The sequence below is a fragment of the Gasterosteus aculeatus genome, chromosome 1 (genome assembly GCF_964276395.1).
Source record: "Gasterosteus aculeatus chromosome 1, fGasAcu3.hap1.1, whole genome shotgun sequence".
Lineage (NCBI taxonomy): Eukaryota > Metazoa > Chordata > Actinopteri > Perciformes > Gasterosteidae > Gasterosteus > Gasterosteus aculeatus.
The window spans coordinates 12,300,706-12,321,849 of NC_135688.1; the positions used below are offsets into that span (position 1 = coordinate 12,300,706).

The window sequence follows — 21,144 nt, forward strand, 5'->3', positions numbered from 1 at the left end:
TTTAAAGTCAACATTAAAGTAATACAAAAAAATAGTAATAATTGTATCATCCACAGGGACTCTTTTCCTGTTGTACCATTCTAACCCTTGTGTTAAGAGAATAGATTGGAGGGAAATAATTCAACGGTTAACAAATACTTGAAGAGTGTTGGCTGAAGGGGGGATGGGTGTATTATTGTGGACTGACATTCTTGACCTCAGTTGACCGCATGGGTCAGCGCCTTAGAGCACTGGGTCACCAGAGTGCCGCATAGTGTTTTTAAAATATACCCGAGCAAACATCTGTTGAAATGTCAAAAATGACAACAATTGCAGAAGCAGCGTTCAGCGTGATTTGCAACATCTCAATAATCTCCAAACGGACACATGATTGAGTTATGTCCCTCTTGCTCCCCTTCCCCCACTTGCTCAACAATGCTTGCACACCAAAGAACCCCTCCCACATTTTTCCCTGACTTTAAAGACAACAAGTGAGTTCTCCCAATGTCTAAACATTTTCATTCCCTGCTTTCTCCACACAGCAGAAGAAATGCAGGCAGAATTTCTCTTCTTCACCCTTGTGTAACTTTGTACCCAAATGAAGGTAAGCAACACAACATATTAAGAATGATGAGTTACGGATTTGATGAAAAAAAAACATTTGTATTGAGGCAGAACACGAAAATAGGGGTTTCTTGTTGTAAATCATAAACACAATGCATCTTCTAAAATCTGTACTCAGAGAAGTTTGCTGTCTTTGTTTGTTATTGATTGTTACCTAAAAGATGGGAAATTGTAAATAATGTATTTAGAGTTCTCCGTTTTCCAAACTAAATTAAAAAAAAATCTTTTTGTTTGGTTGCAGCTATTTTCACGGTGCTTTCTTTGCTTTTCTCAACAAAGACGCAGCAAGTCAAGCGCCTCTCAGCGTGCGTCTGAAGGTCCGTTTTATTTTGAAGGCCTCACTCGGAAGTGCTGACGTCGCTGCTGTCTGCTGGTTGGCGCGTCGCGGCTGGCTGCTGATTTGCTTCCTCGGAGCAGCACTGAGTTTGGAGCGGGTACTGTGAAATGTGTAACCATGATGCTGCCTGGCTGATCAGCGGAGGACGCTAGGAGACAGAGGTAAGGACAGCCGCGGGGACAGGCGACACTTTTACTATTCCGACTCATCACGTTCCGCGACTGAGCTCCCATGAACTGTACTTTCCAATCTTTGACTTATTTCTGGAATGAATATCCTGAATAATGTCAGTTTCTTTCTTTTTCACCGGGTCGTTATAATATCGTTTGGCAGCAGATTTGACAAGTTTCACCGCAGCTCGATCCAACATTTTACAAACTTGAGCTCACTCGGCATCGCAGACTGTCCGTTTTATTTTTTTGGGGGGGGGGGGTAAACAAGGGTTCTTCTATTGCAACGGAGCGCTCGCGCTTCCCCTCAATCATCGCGCTGACAGTAAAATAAATAAATAAAAAAAACACTCGCGCGCGCGCCGAGGGTTAATTTGTCGCAATGTGTTTGAATAATAAAGGTGGATATGTGCGCGTGCACCTGATGCGCTCCGGTGTTGCGGTTAGTTGAGGATGCGGCAGCCTGACAGCATCACTCTCAGTGCTGCTCAGTGGTCCGACAACAACCCCCCCAACAGAGTCCTACAGCATCACTCACGCTCCCAGTTGGGCTCTTTATACCGACTGAACACGTCGTCGTGCTTCCATCATTTCCATACTTCTGCAACTTATTTCGGGATTTTTTGTTGTTATCGTGATCGCCTTTAACGCGTCCAATCACGAGCGCGCGCAGCGTAAATGAACTAATCGGCCCTTCGAGGCGAGCGTTAAATAGCGGGCCTACCTGTTGAGGGCGCGTGCGCGTGTGCGCGAGGAGCTTGATAAATTGAGCCGTCTCCTCTCGGCGTGCAGACGTTATTACAGAGAGGTGACCGCTCTCAAAGAGACCTCAGAATAATCACCTGCAATGGAAACTGTTGCTCTGCGCCTATCGACCTGTTGTCTGCTTCTGGTTCTTAATTAAAATACATAAACATGGAGCGTGCACTAAAATAAAATAAAAAACGAAGAGAGAATACGGTTTTGTTTTGAACGAAAATTTAAAACAGTATTTTTCAATAAATATTATTCCTCAAAAATATTTATATTGATCATGGATGAAAGTGGGCTCTGGTGCTTTGCATCACATTGAAAGTGAGACTTCCTTCTAACGGTCCTCCACCCTTCCTTATCTCCTTCCCTCCTCCACCCCAACCACAGAGCTGCAACTAGCTGAAGGCAAGCGAAGGAGGCAGGACTCCCCACACCTCATGCGTGGGCTGGGCAAAGGTCCGAGTGGATACGGGTCTGACAAACATGGGGGTGCTCCAGCTCCACAATCCCACCCACCCGGGCACGCTTCTGCAGCGCGCCAATCAGATGCGTCTGACCGGCACCTTGTGTGATGTCATCATCACGGTGGACGGCCAGGAGTTCCCGGCGCACCGCACCGTCCTGGCCTGCACGAGCAAAATGTTCGAAATATTGTTCCACCGCAGCAGCTTACGCTACGCCCTGGACTTCCTGTCCCCCAAGACCTTCCAGCAGATCCTGGAGTACGCCTACACCGCCTCGCTGCAGGCCACGGCCGAGGACCTGGATGACCTGTTGTACGCCGCCGAGATCCTGGAGATCGAGTACCTGGAGGAGCAGTGCCTGAAGGTGCTGGAGACCATCCAGGCGGAGGAGAGCGAGGAGGTGGCGGCGAAGACTCACGGCGCCGGAGACCACAGCGACTACAGCAGGGCGAGGCACTGGAGGCACATGCTGATGTCCAAGAAGCATTCCATACAGGATGGACACAACCGCGTCACTCCCACCGCTCTGCACCACCTGGCGCTCTACCACATGACGGAGGGAAGCTCTCCTGGCCCGGAGCCCAAGGCGGCTCCTGAATTGAGCCCCAAGTTGGACGCGGAGGAAGACATGGAGAGCTCCCAGCAGCCTCGGCGTGGCCGTTCAGAGTTATCCCAAGCCTCCATCCTGGATCCCGGCAGAAGTATCAAATCAGAGAGCATGCAGGTGGACGACGGCAACGGCTGCGAGGGCCGGTCCTCCAGCGCCGGGGAGGGCAGCTGCGTGTCCGACCAGCCCAGGGACGAGGGCCCGGGGACGCCGCTGAGAGGCAGCGTGATCACCAGCGCTCGGGAGCTGCACATAGGCCCAGAAGACGGAGGACCAGCGGCGGGTAACCCCCTCGACTGCTTCCCCGGGATCTCCGAGAAACACCTGGCGTCCGTGTACTCCGTGCCCGCCAACCACACAGGGGAGGGGATGCTGCCGGTGTCCGTTTCGGCGGCCCCGTCCCTGGGCGTGCCGCTGGACCCCAGGGCCTACGGGGGCCTCCTGCAGCAAGGCCTGCTGCACCGGGAGCTCCTCAGCAGGCTGGGCCAGTTTGCAGCAGGGATGAGGCACGAGGGGCCGGCTCAAGGCCAGCAGTGCTGTGGCGAGTGTGGGCTTCAGCTGCACAGCAGGCAGGCCATGGAGCAGCACAGGTAACGTGCGAAAGACGCATTTCTTTCTACACTTCATTTTGAATCCACTTTCAAACGTCTTTTTTTTTCGTGTTTCCCACAGGTGACAATAACTTGCCAAATCCAAAAGAAAGAGGGCATTGTCATATTGTCAGGGACATTTTTCATGGCACTTCTACACTCAATATTTCTACAAACAAACATCTGTCGCGTGTAAAATAAAGGTTTTGAGGGATGTGCAGGTGCAGGCGAGCTTGCGCAGCCAGATGAATGTGAGCTGATTATTCTTTTGGGAAAAGGACTGTTTCTTGGTCTGCAAGATCCCCCCTACCCCCCCCCCCCCCACAGTATGTTAAAAATACTATGAGGGTCAAAAGCTGGAAGGAGCAACAGCAATTATGTTAATTCATTCTCAGGGACACCTGCTCTCGTGTCTTAACAGTGAGGCAACTCGGGGGAAGTATTGAATTGGGTCTTTGATGTAAAAAAGCCTTATCGCGGGATTACGCTGTTATCTACGTCGCTTTATTTTCCTAAATTCCATTAGATTATTTGTGCAGGAGCGCGCCCCACACAACAACAGGCTGCCTCCCGGGCTGTTTGATATGCATTCCTTTGCTTCAGTAGAGAGGAGCCTCTCAGCAGGGACCAGACTGGACGCTTCAGCTCGATGATGGATAACTTCTGCTTCGCAACCTGCTCTGCCGTGTTTAGTTCATTCCTTCTTTATTCACGAGCCTGTCAGCTCCCATTCTGTCATTGTCCTCAAAAAGTTACCGACTAGCACAGTGACGACTCTCATTAACTTAATTGCGGATGCGTCTTAATTGTGCGGGCTTGGCAGTGTTTGACTCATCACTAATCATTAGAAACAAGGAAATCTGTGAGCCGAAAGTCTCTAATTTTTGCATTTAGCTCATGATTAGGATCACGCCCCCCTCCCCCCTGTCCTCCGCGCCCGTGGCTGACATTTCAGCCTCGTGCCGCGTTGAAGCCGCCCGGTGAAACGGAGCATCCTGTGGGATATTTAGTGATGCGCAGTGCTTACTCATGGAGACAGCCGCATGTCCGCAGGTAGGAGGAGGTGCGTCGGTGACACTGCTTAAGGATGAAATGAAGTTTTTGTAGGTCTGTAAACAGGTCACTGAGCAAACACCTGGTGTGCAGATCGACATTTGGAACTTTGGTTGTGAAAGGTTCTCCGTTGACAGTTTTACAGACACTAGCAGATAATTGACAGATTTGGTTTTGGATGCTCGCTTAAGTCGACCTTGTAGAGTAAAGGAATAGAAACCAAAGGTAGAAATCTGCATTACTTTTGAAAGAGGATGCCTTCACAATGACAGGTTACGGTTATATGGAGATCTAGCACCTGTTTTTTTTAAATAATTACTTCATTTATAGGGATTGAAATAATAGCATTATAGTCCAAACTTATTTGTCAGAGACCTTTGTGTTGTTACTTTGTGGACGCAGGAGATGAGACGACAGAGGTGGGAGATGAAATGCGATAAACCTGTTGAGCCGAAGCCGACCTGCGTGTATGTAACGTGTGGTTCCATGGTTAACCTTTCAAACCACTGCACTTCCATCACGCTCCGTATTTCTTTACTTCACATCATTAAATGTGCAGAGAAAGAAAAATGAATTATACATATCACAGTTACATGGTGGAAACCTCAGACTACTGGGGCATCATGAAACCGTGAATAATAAAACAACACTGACGCTCTTTTACTTTGTCATCTTTCAGGGAGATCTTTCAAAATGAGAGAAGAAAAAAGAAAAAGAAAAACCCTGTTAGTGATCCTGATGATGTAGCTCCAAAAATATCCCTTTTCCATAACAGGATAATGTTGATTTCAAGCGTGCTAAGTTGTATCTCGAGACTCATTTATTTTGACCACTGAGTTGATTTAATGGTGGAGTCTTTGCAGGCTGTTAGCAGGGTGATGTAAGGACAACAGTACAGATGCCTCGCACGCACGCATGTGTGTGATATGATATGATAGGTTTTGCTGCCGGCAGAGCTTCAGCGAATCATCCTCTTTTCTCCTTTTCATTGCGGTTACAGGAGAAGTGTGTGTTTGTGCGCGTGCGTGTGTTCTTGTGTGTATGCCCACTGTCTTGCAGTGCTCGCGGGTGGAGGCACGCGTATGTCTGCACTCTGAAATTAGCAAGATATCCTATTGTCTGTGTTCTTTTTGCATTCATGCGTTGTGATTCACAACTCCAAGGGCCTCTCACACTAATGATGTTGCATTCAGCCAGGGATTCTTGACGGAATTAAAACATGCTCCTCTTGTTACGAGGACAATGATGCTTCTGGGTTAGGGAGACCTTACAGAAGAAGAAAAAAAAAGGCGCAGAACCGAGCTACTTTTTATTATCACGAGTGCGTACTCGCTCTGTTCTCGTCCCAGTCCTCTTAACACGCTCGCATTTGTGTGTTTGTCTTTCCACAGGAGGCTGCACAACGAGGAGAAGGGCCACGGCTGTGAATACTGTGGCAAACACTTCCAGGACAGCATGCGGCTGAGGATGCACATGCTGTCTCACACAGGTACTTAGTAACTGTTGCACTCTCATCTCAGAGTATTCGGTGCCCACGAAGCCCCTCGATCGTGCGTCCTTTCGAATGCACCTGTTCATGCTACCGTTCCGCCCCCCCCCTCCACCCCTCTCCCCCCACCAGTCAGTGCTGCTCCGAATGCTTGGATCATGCCTTCCTTTCCATGCTTACGTCCACGTAGCTCTCTCACCCTCTCCTCTCCGTCGCTCTCTAGTCTCTCCCTCCGTTTGAATCGTTTCCGTGTATTTCTTTCTTTTCTTTTTCTTTTTTTTGGAGACTCTGGCGGCACGCCAGCTCTGCCCCTTCTGAGTGATGACATCATCAGCTGCCGGCAGGCCTGGGTGTTCTGCCAGTGTTCCGAAGCGTGTGTGATGGCTCGCTCGCAGATGTGTGTCCAGGAACACACTGTACCCAAATGCAGACTTAATCAGACCTGACTGCTCTCCCAGCTACTTTATCCAAAATAGAGAAAGAGGAGCAGAGGGGGGAGTGGAGGGAGGGGGGGGAGGTGGGTGGAAATGGGGGGGGGGGGGCTAAAAATGAGACTAAAACAGAAACATAAACCTCAGTCAGAATATGTGTATAGACAAGGCGAGGTCCCTGTCCTCTCCAACATGACATACTGCTGACAGATGACAGAGAATCTGCTTCTTTGAACTCCACCTGAGTCGTCCCTTCATAGCCTCTGCATAACCCTAAACACACACACACATTGTGTTGAAATACTAGCAGATCTTTGATTTTCAATTCACAGTGACACCAACAACAGCAGCACCTTTAACCTCATTTGAATTTCTGTATAAACTCTCCGCATACCGATGTGTCAACCTGTAATACTACAAAAAAAAAGAGATGTGGATCTCATTTCTTTGTCACTGTGTATTTCGGTATAGCAGCCTTAGATCCCGCTGGTTGCTAAGGAGCGAGTGCTCCACTGCTCTAATGGGCTGATTTGGTATTCAGCTCGATGCTGGCTCTTATTTTGGTATGCCAGACAAAGTGTTTTGATGGAGGACGATTGCAGCCGCGTCTGGAGACAGTTTGATGGTTTATGGATGAGAGCACACTCCGTGCCTTTGACTGCACAAGACAATGCACTATGTTCTCTTCTTCCCTTATCACACAATCTCACACAACACAACACACCACACTGGACGGCGTCACACAACATCAGCGTCTGCAACGCTGCTCTCGTGTTGCTCCTATATAACCACTTTCCACCAAGTTTTATTTTTGTACAGTGTAACAAAACAGAGGGATCACAAAACAGTCACCAGTTTGTTTTTGAGAAAAATGGGGTTGTTAGAAATGAACAGATTGGGTCTTTTTGCTTATTTGTGAGCGGCACTGGGAAAGAGTGGCATGGTGTCTGCTTGAAGAGGCATCGTGAGAGTTGAAAGAGGACCACATTTAGGCTGTGTGGCGCTCAGAGTTCCCCAAAGCTTGTGGGTGTTTTAATGAGTCATTTTAACTTCATTTAAAGCCAGCTGAGCAGAAAATAGATCAGTGAATGAGCCCTGGGCCAGTATGGATCTGCAACCGATTTACATCTCTGTGAGAGCCAACCCACATCCAAACAGCTGTGTGTGCAGCGCGCGTGTGTGTGTGTGTGTGTACGTGTCTGTCTGTGCAGGTGTGAAGTAAGTGCAGAACAAGCATCGAACATTTCTGGAAGCAGTATACATACTCGTCTCTTTCATGCCTTCATCAGAATAGACAAGGGCGTTCCAAAGGTGAACTGGGAACTGTAGTTACAGTGCATGCGATGGGATTATTTATTTCTTCTTGATAAAGGGATGTGCTGCAGGCTGTGGAGAGAACACCCAGTCCTTCTGTGGCCTCTCAGGCAGACAGTCTGCTCACTGTTCAGAGACTGATAACAGGCCACGGTAAATAAAACTCCAGCGCCGCTCTTTCTTTCTTTTTTTTTTGTCAAGAAGAAGGGCCGTTGCACCCTGTCTGGTGCTTTTGTTTGTCCTGCGTTGTGTTTTTTTACGGCGCTTTCCTCCGCGCCATTGTGCTCGGTGCGTTGGCTTCCTCGTGTCAACACCTGAAAAGCACAAGTGTGTGACAAGCGAGGCTCTCTGGTGACTTTTGAAACGAGGGCTCCTTTGTTCCCGTCTTGTCGCTTTTCCCACAGTTCCCTTTTTAAATGCTAAATTAACTGACATGCTCTACAATTACAAACACACATTACTGTCTGATGGAGATACCTTAATGTGGATGTGATTCTACCTACAGCTCCTGCGGAGGCGCTGGTGTGTGATCAGTGCGGAGCCACGTTCTCCTCAGAGGAGGCTCTGGAAGCCCACAGGCAAACGCACACAGGTAATTGTACAAATGTGCATGAACTACCCGGCACGCACAGACACACACACACACTCACACACATTTTGTCTGACCTGGAAGGCACGCATTGAACTGTTGAGTAATCCGTGACTACGGGGATTGCGATCGCGGGGCTAAACTTGCCTGTCATGCTAGCTCGGTTCAACCGTTCCCCGTCACGATGCTCCATAATTCATCAACGTGGAGGTGGGCGGCGCTCTCACATGTCACCCTGTGATAGCTGTTGGCATCCAAACCCACTGGCATGCCACTTTGCCACGGCCGCAGCTTTACAGCACCAACATTACAGTGTCAGAGTCACAGATATGTCATCCTCACCTCGTGCCTGCAGAGTTATTTACCCCACACTCAACAACGAGACAAACACCTTCTGTTTTTCAATAAGCTTAAGAAAATGTTTGTTTCACGAGCGTTTTGTTCATTGAATGACTGGCATTGACCGTGGAGACTTGAGGAACTGGTTGCTTTCATCTGTTAAATCAATTCTTAAAACAGATATTATCAGACTTCTTCATTATTGGAAGCAAGCCAGCTACAGTATTCTGCTTTGTGGGGAGAATAAAAGGGAAACAATGACATAAGGCCATATGTAAACATGGAAAAATACCTGTATAAACTATTACATGTCCAGAAAAATAAGAGTAGACTTTTTTTAATCAGACAATTAGCATTTATATTATTATCAAGAGATCATTATTATACGTTTTGTATATTCTTCTTTCTACTTCTTGTGCCACATTATTATGATTGATCTCTTTCATGTTTATTACTCCATCTGTTATAAAATAATGTTACGGTTTGGTTGCTTACATTTAAGCAGTTTTTGGTCGTTTTTTATTTTCTGCTTTAAGCTTTAAAAGAAATCAGAGTATGTACACATTGAATGACTTACATACAAGATATTTCATAGGGCTTATTTATTTTCTTTTTGGGAATATTAGTTGATTAACAGATTAGCGAAGTGACAGAAAATGATACATTTTGAGAATTGATTAACCGCTTAAAACAAACATTTATTGTCAATATTTGCAAGTAAAAGTATTTTTTTGAGACCGAAAAAGAAATCCCTCAGGTTTTCATTTACCCTTTAAGTATTTTCTAACATCTAAATGATCAAAATATGCATTAGTAATGACATTTGATAATGATAAACGTTTAGTTACAGCCCTTAGGGTGGACCAAAAAAAAATCTATCTATGTATCTATTGTCTGTCAACACATTGATGATGATCAGTCAAATATGAACCCATGCGAGTCTCCAAGTACGCAGTGACGTGAAGTGGGATTTTACTCTTGAATAACATCCCATTACCCTAAAGTGAGAAAGAATCACTTGCTTGACTCTCTGACTGTGAAAAATAAGTGTGTGTAGTTGTCAGACGATGCAAAAGCCTCACGGTGTCTGAATCCACACCTTTTCTGCTACTGTGAGAGAAAGGCGATAACCCTCGCAGGAGCATTGCCGTGTAACTGTAACTGCAGGTGGCACACACAGTATCAATACTTAATGCCCGTGGACATGGAGGGGTGTTAACGATGCCCAAAAGATTCTGCCCTCGCCTGCCCAAATTGTAAACATGCAGGGCCTGGTTTCAGCTTGGCGCTGTACCCAGATCAGGGTACAGGAGGGCATCGCTCCCCCCTGTTCCGACGTGGTCTCCGCTCTCTCTACTGCGACCCGTTAGACGCACTCTCATTGTTGCTCGTCGTTCTTCGTCCTTGTGTTGTAGCCCACGCTAACACGAGTTACAGGTAATTAAATCCGCTGCGTTGAGGATTTGGCCCAGGATCTCTCTTTCTGCCCTTTCGTGCCGCCTGGGCTTAAATTTGCCTTGTGGCGTAACCGGTGAGCCACACGAGTTCCCTCTCATCAGATTAACACGTATCAGACCTCAGCGTCTTCAAAACCGCTGTCCAACCTCCTCCGGGAAGGGAAATAACGCTACTTTTAAAGGAACTTACTTTGATGCAATTTGGGAACGCTGGCTGCCAGCGAAAGTCTCTTTAGCTGTTTCGATATGTCAGAGGTGACTGGCCGTGGCTTGCTGGAGTTAGAGATCAAAGAGGGGGGTGGAGGATCTGTGGGGGCGGAGTGGACTGTGGGAAGGGACGGGGGTGGGGGGCATGTGGGGACTTCCTGAGGGCAGGAGGAACGCTGCTGGTGTTGGATGCCAGCACTAAGAGGAAAACAACATCATGTGCTGCTATTTACTCCTCAGCACAGCACTGTCATAGTCTCCTCTGACCTACTTGTCGGTGCCCAAAATAAAAGAATGGATCCGTCTCCGAATTGCTCTCACAACAAAGGGGTTTGTTTCATCAGAGCAATTCAAGGGCTCTGGGGCACGGAGTTCTCAATTTTGGAAAAACCCAAGTAGCTTATCTGCAGCACGCACACAAACTGACTGTATACAGTGTGCTTCAGGCCATACTGGCAGACCATTTTACCACCTTGCCTTCAAGGCAAAGGCCATGAGAGTGCTGCCTTTGTGTACTCACAGCAGCTGCACTGTTTCCAGACATAACAGGCTGCCTCATCAAGTGAATAATATTACCTTCTGTCCAAGCCCTGATTAAACAGTCCTGTAGCTCATTCAGATACAGCGCCGGCTCTATAACGCAGACCTTTTAGCTCCCCTAATTGTGTGTCTGTCATCATATTACACCCTCCTGTTAATGCCTAGTTGTAATTCATACAAGCCTCAAACTGGTTTGAACTGTGCTGTCTTTGGCCATTGCGTCCTAAAATTAATTTCCACTAACTAAGACCCGGGATTCCTCGTCGTCATCTCCCATTGACTGAAATATAGTAGATTGAAAAGATATTGTAAACATTCTCGGCATCGAGGCAAATGAAACCCGCGTGCGACCTCACAGATCCGATCCACGGAATGGTGGTTAAACACGAGGAACGTATCACTTGTTGCATTAATTATTGAGTCGGTTGTTCCTCGCTCGGGTAGATTAGCAGTCTGCCGATGAGCGCCCGAGGTTGTTTAAGGTACTGTAGTGTTTGTGTATGTGCTGCTCGAGGAGCTGTCTGCATGAACACATACAGCGGCGTGTCGTGTTACGTCTAGCACGTAATGCAGCCTGCATAACTGTGGATGTTTAACTGGGTGATATCTGTGATCTCATTGTGTACACTGAGCAGCATTCTCTAGCTAGAGGACACGATCAGCCAAGATGTAAAATCTGTGTGTAATTCCCTTTTTTATGGCAGCAGAATATTTGCTGTTTAGTTTGAAATTAAATGTCATTCTCCATTTCCCCAAACAAATACACTTAATAGATAAAATTACGCTCTACGATCTCTTTAAATACTTCCATTTAACTGATGTGTTTTGTTCCCAAATATTCTTAGCAAATTTAAAAGGCAAATTATACACAAATCAATCAGTTGATTGGTCGGCTCGGGACACTGATGTTTAGATTATCACAGAAGAAATTATACAGATCTGCGGTCGTCACTGAATACAATCTCTTGTTCAATTTGCGGTGGGTTTACTCTCAGATTCTCAGGGTGGGAAAACTTTTGTTTGCCGCTTGAATGGAAACAGGCTGCGCTTATTTGTGAATGAAGGGATTAGCTTGAACACTTCACCCCAACAAGGAGCATGATCCTATCTGGTTGCCTAGACACATGGTTTTGTTTCTCCGGCAGCGTGAGAGTGGGCTCGCTCCCACCTCGGTTGGGGCTGAATAAGTGGCAGATGTATGAAGGCAGACCCTGTTAAGTCACATGAGCACACATATGGTCTTAGTGGAGATGTGCTGAAATGGCGTTGCAACCTCCAACTGCCCTGAATCGCCAACCTAATTGTGCAAGACGAGCAGCTCAGTAACATGATGAGCAGAGTAAATGTTTATATGTTCTGCCTCACATCAGATGTGCCTGAAAGCCCAGCATTATTCCCACTGTTAAGGCTCCCACCCAGTAAACACAATGCTCAGTCAACTCTTTGAGGAATACCATTGATTACGTGGTATTTACCCCATTGAGGGCCAAGGGTCAGGGGTCATCCTGTGCCTTAAAAACCAAATCCCGAGCCCATTGTCTGGTTAAGGGTGAGAAAGCAGAGGGCAGTGACGGCCAACTTTAGGGCTTATTCCCTCATAAAGAAGCTCCTCTGCACTTATTAGCCAAGCTTACTGGAAAACTCTACAACTGCAAATCCTTTTTCTTTGAAAAGTTTACAGGAATGGCAAAGCAAAACACATACAAACACTTGCCTCCGAACGTTTTTTTGTTTTGTTTACACGTCAAGATATTATTTGTTATATTTATTTTCAGCGTCGGTTGCGCAGAATCAAACTGAAAAGCGACTGCTGAGCTGTTGTCAGTGTGTGACAACCTGAGATCAAAAGGGAGATTCTTGTGACAGAATATTTGTCATATTTGTGAACTGAAGTTTCAGTATATTTGGCGACAGAAGGATCAGGATTTACATCTGTGAGAGTCTGCGAGTGTGTCAGGAGCAACGGTTTAACCTGCACAAAGAAACTGGCGCGTTGGACTTCCAGAGCTGAAAGAACAAAGTACACCAGCAGAAAAACACATTTTAAATATGGGATTAGTTAATGAGTAGAGGGTTTGATTAATGCAGCTTTGACGTAACCATACGGTGGTTAATATGCCATTTAGCTCCGTTCTGCTCAGCCTTCATCTGAGCCACGCTGGAGCAAAAAGCCCTCCCCCTGCTGGCTGCACACAACATTACAGGACAAACTGGTGAGAGTGGATCCAACTCTCAGGTCACGCAGAGCCTCTATTCTGTGCCTATTGAAATGCTTTTATCCATTTTTGGATCGATCATTATCCAGGCTCCACTGTTGCACAGTGAACTGGCATTAGTTAGACAGAAAGGGAAGCTGGTTGGACAGTGAAAGGGTTTCCTGTACGGTCAGCGAATAAGGGGAGTGGAGAGGGCGCAGAGGCGTTGAGAAACAGGGGAGGGGGTCTTTTGTCTTCGACTAAAATATTGTGATCCGTGGGTGAGAAAGGTCTTTGGTCATTAGGCGCCGGCGTAAGGACAGGGATTGTGGGAGCTGTGCGAGGAGCCTATGACTAATGGGCCTGGTCAATGAGGGCCCGGACCTCATTGTGTGCCCTTTGTGTCGAGAGTCCACAGGCTAAAGCCTCTGAACAGGTGCGGTTCATTCCACCGGATCGCCTCCCCGCAGGATTGTTTGCATCAGGGAATGTCTTTCATCTCGGCGTCTTTCGGGTTAATGATTCCCGAATGATCCGTTCTATTGGTGCCATTTTGTGGTGAAGATTTTAATTCTAGGTTTAAAAAGAAGCCCTGTAATTTCAAAGATGAGGCATTGTTCCTCTACGCCGAACTATACTTCTCCGTGAAACGTGAAATCTATAAAAGCCTCTCGCTTTGTTTGACCCAAATATGCGATACGTGTATTAGTAAACAATAAACAATGAACGTTCCTGATTCATCCTTGAAAATGTGAATTTGCTTGATTTGTTTCCTTTTCTTTCAGGCTCGCCTGTTAACTTGATTGAACCTAAAGCAAGTGTCTGACACTCTTCCCTCTTAGTATGAGTGTGCTGTATCCCTTTCCCCGCGTTAATTCCAATTTAATTGCCAGTTGCCTCAAGGCACTTCAATAACAGTAACAAATGATTTGATTTAGTGGACCTCATCAGACTGCATTTTAAATGCGACACAGCAACCCCACTTGAATTCCAATGAAGTGCTGGCACAGTCCTCTGTTTACTAATGATCCTCCGCTGGAGATGTCTGATTGAATCCGAGTCAGGAGCAATGGGACCTGCTAGCATTGTAAATGATCTGCAACCTGAGCAGACGGAGAAATAAGGACCTCATAATCTCACATTAGAGCCTCACTCTCCAGGACATGCACATTACGTCCAATGCGGCTGATCAAGCGGTCCCCTCGGTCTCCGCCGCATGTATGAATTTGCATCGGCGTGAATGCCTGCAAACGGAATCCGCGTGCCGCCCGGCGCGTAGATCAAGTGTCGACTGTGTGACAGCCCGTGGATCTTCTTCACGTGGCCATTTTGACTGGAGCTGCGCCCTGCCAGCGAACACCCTCTCTGTATTCCTCCCCACACACGGTGCAACAGGAAAGCAGCCCCAAAGAGATGCCAGGTCACACACAGGATTAAACTGGATTGTGTTTTTTTTCTTCTTCCTGCAGTCCTGCCTTTAATGGCTTGATATCACTACTTAACATTCCACACAGAGCGCACGGAGTAGGCATCATTTAGGGTGGAGCCACTATCAGCTGCTCTTTGAGCGCAGAGACGGAGGACTTCACAGGCTGGAGCTGACTCCTGATGGGGAATGGGGGGAATAATTACACATCTAACGCACCAGGAAGAAGCCATTGATTGTGTGATTGGCATGCTGTGCATTGTGTGGGAAATTCTTGTAGAAAACAATGACTTTCATGGTTTAAAATAGAAGGTACAAAGACCCCGCAGTTGAAAGTGCCTGTGGGCTTTTAGGGGAGTTAGTTTAGGTAGAGGCACTTGCTCCTTTGAAAGAAGCTTTTCCCTCTGAGGACGCACACAAAGTTGAAGTGACCCAGTTTCCCCACTTAGGGCCCTGTCTGTGTATGGTACTGAAATAACTGCGTGTCTGTGTCTTGTGCGTTCTCCAGGGACTGACATGGCGGTGTTCTGTCTGCTGTGTGCGAAGCGCTTCCAGACCCAGAAGGCCCTGCAGCAGCACATGGAGGTCCACGCAGGCATGCACAGCTACATCTGCAGCCACTGCGAGCGGCCTTTCCCCAGCCACACCACCCTCAAAAGACACTTGCGCTCGCACACGGGTAAGAAACGGATCGTTTCCACTGTAATCGAAGCCTGTAGTTTTGTTTCCTGTCCTGAAACATCAGCCTGTGGCGTCAGATGCGCGCATATTTACATAAAAGAGACAAAGACAGCTGTATTTATTTATGTATATGGGTTGATTTCCTTGGGTAACTATAAGGTTTATGATAATTTGCACGCATCTTCTCCCACCCTCCTTTTCACTTCTCTTTAAGATGAGTCACCTCTCTGATGACAGCACTGTACCGTTATGGCCGGTGCATATTTTGGGAAATTTCATCCTGTTTATATTTTGGCTTCTTAAACAGCCTTCAGGCTTCCGCAATTCACGGCTGTCAGCTCCAGTGCGGTTCACCCAAAACGATAGGAGAGGAAACCCAAATAAATATTGAAGGAAAAGCAAATGAAAATGACTCGTCTATGTGTTCTACCAAGGGTGAGTTTTACTGCCGCGGGAGACTGCGAGATATTTACTGAAAAAGATGTCCCCCTTTCTTCTTTTACCTTAAATAACACTCCCAGCTGTCAGGATGGCTTGACGTCTAGACAGGACAAATACATAATTGATGTGAAGAGACAGAAGTGAAGGGAGTTTTGGCCATGGCAGCGTATCCTGTTTGTATGGCATTCTGCTTGGAAGTAACATTTTGTAAATGTCATCTGCTCCACAGTGGGGCCGGGGGATTGGGGAGAATCGGCCTGTAATGAGGAGAGCAATGTATCCTCTGACTTGGCTGTTGCTGTGGACACTGAGATAATGAGGCACATAGGTCATCGGAGATGAGTCAAACCCTCAGCCTGGGAGAGAAATAGATTAGCTACAGTATAGAGAACAGAGCAGTACAGGCCTGCCGGACTTTTATTAGCTATTAGCGCGCAGCCGAGGGGAGTGTCCTCGTGTCATAACGTTAACATCGTCTGAAAGCACATTTCCCCGGCTTGATGTGCACGTGCAGAAAGGTCCTTTTGACTGGTCGACCTTACGCAGCACGAAGCAGGCAGTGCCGAGGACGGTGCCTTTTAATGTGTCTGACGATAACGCGCTGCGTTGGTGTGGCGGCTGCTGTGTTTTCAGGCGATCACCCGTTTGAGTGTGAATTCTGCGGGAGCTGTTTCAGAGACGACGGCACGCTGAGGGGCCATAAACGCATCCACACAGGAGAGAAGCCTTACGAGTGCAACGGCTGTGGGAAGAGGTTCAGCCTCAAACACCAGCTAGAAACGCACTACCGCGTCCATACGGGTGAGTCCACAGGCAAAGACGCACTCCAACGCGCAGGGCAGCGAGGTCTTTGGCTTTTTTTAATCGACAAATGGGGGTCGTTTGCTTCCGTTCTTTAATAGGTCACAATTTAAAAGGATTTTGTCAACAAGTCCCTTAAGTGGAATTTCTTTGTTATTTTACAGACAAATGTTGTTTGTGTCACTTATTTTGTCCTCATTTTGGTGAAAGCATATCTATAAAAACTCAAATAATACTTTCCCACAAACAATGTCTGAGTCAAAAGATTTAAGTGGAATTGTCTTAAATCACATACAGAATACGAAAACAGAACCACTCATATATACCATGAAGATGTGCAACAGGCTATTTCATTTCGGCTAACCTGCCACCTGATTCCTCGCTGAGGTCAGAGGTCAAACCTCTGTCGTACCTGCGCTGGATGACTCTGACTCTCCAATAGCTAATTAGCAAACCGATACAGGTCTAAAGCGTAGAGCACGAACACACACAAACGCCGCCGACGCCTCCCTTCAAGTACAGTGCGCCGAAAACGGAGGTGAGTCCCGTTTCACCTGGCAGCCGCTCCGGCGCCAGGGTCGACGAGGTTAACGCTCCGTCGTTGAATCTTTCAGGTGAGAAGCCATTCGAGTGTAAGCTGTGTCACCAACGTTCCAGAGACTACTCGGCCATGATCAAGCACCTGCGCACGCACAACGGGGCGTCTCCGTACCAGTGCACCGTCTGCCAGGACTTCTGCCCCAGCCTGGCCTCCATGCAGAAGCACATAAAGGGCCACAAGCCGGAGGACGTGCCGGCGGACTGGAGGATAGAAAAGACTTACCTGTACGTCTGTTACGTCTGAGCGGGACTTAGACCCCCCCACCCTTACCCCTCCTCCCCCCCACCCCCCTCGCCCCGCACACGCTGTCACTGTTGGGGGGGAAAACCTCGTAACATTTTTTTTCATGCTGAAAGATTACGTGTCTCTCTATGGGTTTAAAAAAAAAAACACTGTCCGACAGTTTTTGGATAAACTGAAGAAAATACATGGTGGTAAGTTTCTACCTGAGAACTGAGACATGCGAGCAGGAATGAAACTGCGTGGACACGCGCTAGGGCTGTGACTGCAGTTTCATTATCAATTAGATTATTTTTACTACTAAGTGATAAATCGTTTGGAATGAAAAATGTCACAGTAGTCACATTTTGGTGACATCTTCAAATAACCGCTGTTATGTTGTCCGACCAACTGTCCACTCTGAGGAGATCCAGTTTACAATGATATTAAACGGTGAAAAGCAGCAAATAATGAATTTTTAGCATTTTCCCCAAGAAATTACTTAAACTCTAAATTTCTTAGGCTATTATTTCAGCCCTCGTGCACGTAAGCAGACACACACTCTCCCTCCAACTAACAACCGTATCTGTAATGGATCCACTGTGGTTACAATGAAAGCACCAATGGCTGTGACTGCTGACCTGTATATGTAGCGGGAGCTTTTTGATCGATTGATTGATTGATTGCCAAACCGTCAGGCAACCTTAGAATCTTCCCTGAAGGGGCAGTAGATGAAAATGATTCCATGAAGGCTTCATTGGCTGAAATTTGCAACATTATCTCGCTTAAATTCCTGTGAGTTCTTTTCAGTTTTATTTCCTGCTGCTGGGTTTTATTTTGCAGTTGTTTTTTATGTTGCATGTACTTGAACGGCCGCCACCTTTTGACCTCATGAGCTTTCTCTCTGACTGCCTTCTCTTTCTTGCGGTGGGTTTTATTTTTTCCAGATAGCTTGCTGACATTTGAGTTTCCTTTGCAATGCAACAGGTTTTGTTATTTATATCCTGTTTATTCATTACCAAATATGCGTTGGTTTTAATCACAGTCTGTGTCATCTTTTAGGATCTTCAAGAAAGAGTTTTTCCTCTCTCAACTTTTAGACCCACTGCAAATTATTCAGTCATCGGTAGTTTTCATTTTTAACAAATACATCATTATTTCAATGGACACGCAGCGAATAAAAAAAACACCCTCTTTTATGTGTACGTTTTTATCACTAGCTATATATAGATGTCTTATACGATTACTGAATCTGAATTTCCGAGGAGAAAACTAAAGAGAACACGAGAGGAAATTGTTTTTTATACAAAACCTGAAAAGAAAATTCTGAAATTGAATCACTATGAGCAGGTTTCTGTCAGTTGTAGTGTAGCTGTAATGTACAACCTGTCATGGTATGTTATTCCCTAATGTGAGCCTAACACGGGCCTTATAGATTTAAACATGTTGTATTTTTGTATTACAGTAATTTGCTATCTGTTTACATTTGGTATGATTTGAGAAACATCTTAATGTTTGTGTGTGTTTTATAAGTCTGATCCGATTAAGATCCCTCCCTCGTGCCTCTTTTATAACTTAGAGCATTGATGTGCTTGAGTACATGGGTCTGTGCTACTGGTTGTTGTTTCTGGGTGTTTGTTTATTGTTACTTAATTAAAGATAGACCGCCATGTGGATCCACTCTGTCTGAACATCACAACTGGAAGAAACAAACATACTGTGATTGTTACTCAGAGACAAGTGTGCGACTTTTCACATCATCAAACAGGTCCCTTCAGAGTGACGATGGACTGAGATTTCTGGATGAAAACAGTGTGTATCGCCGAGCTCGGCATCGGTGGGCATTAATAATGCCCTCTTAAGTAGCCAACAACACTCAGTGCCATGAAAACACACATTCACTGTATCTATTCTACATGAACATGCACTATAAATGGATTTCCTTGGTGGACCAAAAGAAACAGAGCACTTTTGTTTTGAAAAAGGGTTTATTCTTTGATCTTTCTATGTTGTGATAATGCAAAATGTCCTTTGATTTGATGTGTCCTAGAAGGATGTAATTAGCATTGTTTAGATTATGTCGATGTCTGTCTACCTCAGGGCCAGATCAAAGCTCGACCTGGTATCCAATCAGGGTTGTTCCTCTTGCCATGTGTGCAGTAAAGTCCCTCTTCATTACAGCTTTGTAACACAGTGTGTGAAAGTGTTTTTCTCAGTGTGGATTCAGGCACAACTCTGTATGCGTCAGTGTTCGGTGGCATGGTTTAAAAAAAAAAAAAAGAATAAAACTATTTACTATTTTGTGCACCTTGTCTAATTTGCCCACTTTTTTTTGCTGTCGTCATGGTTCCAGAAACCTTCGTCAACACAACCTGTCACGTGCCAAAGGTCCTCAATCAATTATTCTTAATCTGGATGTTATTTATAAAAAGCAGATCACGTTATACCAATTCTGTCATACATTCTACTGTAAACGATTTGTTTGGAAATAGTTTGTATCTATTACTTTTAGCAATGAACATTTTCATCAATTAGTCATAGTTTTAACAAAATCTATTTCCTTTTAAGACCTGTTTTAAGATTCCATGCAGTTTAATACCTCATTAAGACAGCCATGTCCTTTTAAATGCCATTTTTCATTATGGATTACATTATGTCTTTTTATGGCATTAAGTACTATAACAGGGATTTATCTATAACCTAACCTATAATATAATTTAGTAGTTTGTCATTATTTTTACTACATTTACTGGAATGCTATTGAATGGGATTATTACTAACTATTATAACAATTTTTTGACGTATTACATTTCCCATGAAAACCACATTTTAAATACATACGTTCTCAAATGAATGTACATAATTACAAATGCATTTAAAATTAACATCCAAAAATAGTAATTTAATAAATACTTAATAAGTAAGTTTATGAACTGATTTTTTCATTTAGTACGGTATTCAATTTTTCATTCCTCCATACCAGGAATGCATTGACCCAATCTAGAACCCTGTGGCACACGCCCCCTGTCATCACCTGCCAATCACAGCTGAGTCGTGGTTGAAGCGTTGCAGCCAAGCTGCTGGAAACACGTCCACACGGTGTGAAGCCACCCAAAGAGTTGCTTCAGTGTTAACAGTTTAGCAAATCAGACACTGATGGCTCAACGATGTGTATTACATATTTTTGTCAACCCAAAACATGTTGTACTTGGCAGAAAGAAGTATTTTTTAGGGGGTTTTAGGTTTTTTTTCCATTTATTATACATACATTTTTTAAGGAAAAGTCATACTAAAGTATGTAAAAAAGCAATTAAATGGCACGGTATTATGAGTATTTGAAAAAAAAAAAACGTTGTTTTTTATGACTCAAAACCCTCCCCCCGCCCTTTCTGTGGAGAATGAGTCTTTCGGAAAAAGCCTCAAGTGGATATTTTTAAATCATTGATCGTACTTCTTAAGACCCATTAGACATTCTGGTTTTGCCATTAGCCAGTAATCACTGATCTGACTCTCCACAGTCTCTGTGGTCCTAACTGAATATTTCACCATTACAGCTTTGGCCTTGTCAATTATCATTGGAATTAAAGGCAATGCTGCTGATCCCTCTTGACGGTGTATTTGCTTCTGACATAAACCTTCACAGTCTCAAGCTGTTTATGGTGTTAATGTGTCAGCTGGGCAACTGGCAAACAGCCAGAGTCACTCCTGGCTCTGTGGTGACCTCTGATGGCACTCTGCCACAACCACAGCTGGCCTGTGCTTTATCCCAGATGTGAAAGGTGCTAATAATCAGTCCAATAGGTCTGCCACTGCGTCCTGCACGACACTGCGCAGGCA

The 21,144-nt window shown here is 45.6% G+C and overlaps 1 protein-coding gene across 3 annotated transcripts; it reads left to right on the forward strand.

Moving 5' to 3' along the window:
• The first annotated feature begins 438 nt into the window (after positions 1–438).
• On the forward strand, positions 439–19,614 carry zbtb16b (zinc finger and BTB domain containing 16b). Of its 3 annotated transcripts, none has more exons than XM_040183888.2 (8): positions 439–583; positions 883–1,101; positions 2,251–3,524; positions 5,969–6,066; positions 8,317–8,403; positions 15,073–15,243; positions 16,320–16,487; positions 17,102–19,614. In XM_040183888.2, exons 3-8 carry the CDS (start codon positions 2,347–2,349, stop codon positions 17,329–17,331), a joined length of 1,932 nt encoding a protein of 643 aa, XP_040039822.1. In that variant the 5' UTR covers positions 439–583; positions 883–1,101; positions 2,251–2,346; the 3' UTR covers positions 17,332–19,614. The 3 variants fall into 3 exon arrangements, with proteins under 3 accessions (XP_040039822.1, XP_077954624.1, XP_077954625.1); XM_078098498.1 differs by having other exon boundaries at positions 442–583; positions 845–1,101; XM_078098499.1 differs by having other exon boundaries at positions 483–583; positions 939–1,101.
• Positions 19,615–21,144: the final 1,530 nt, after the last annotated feature.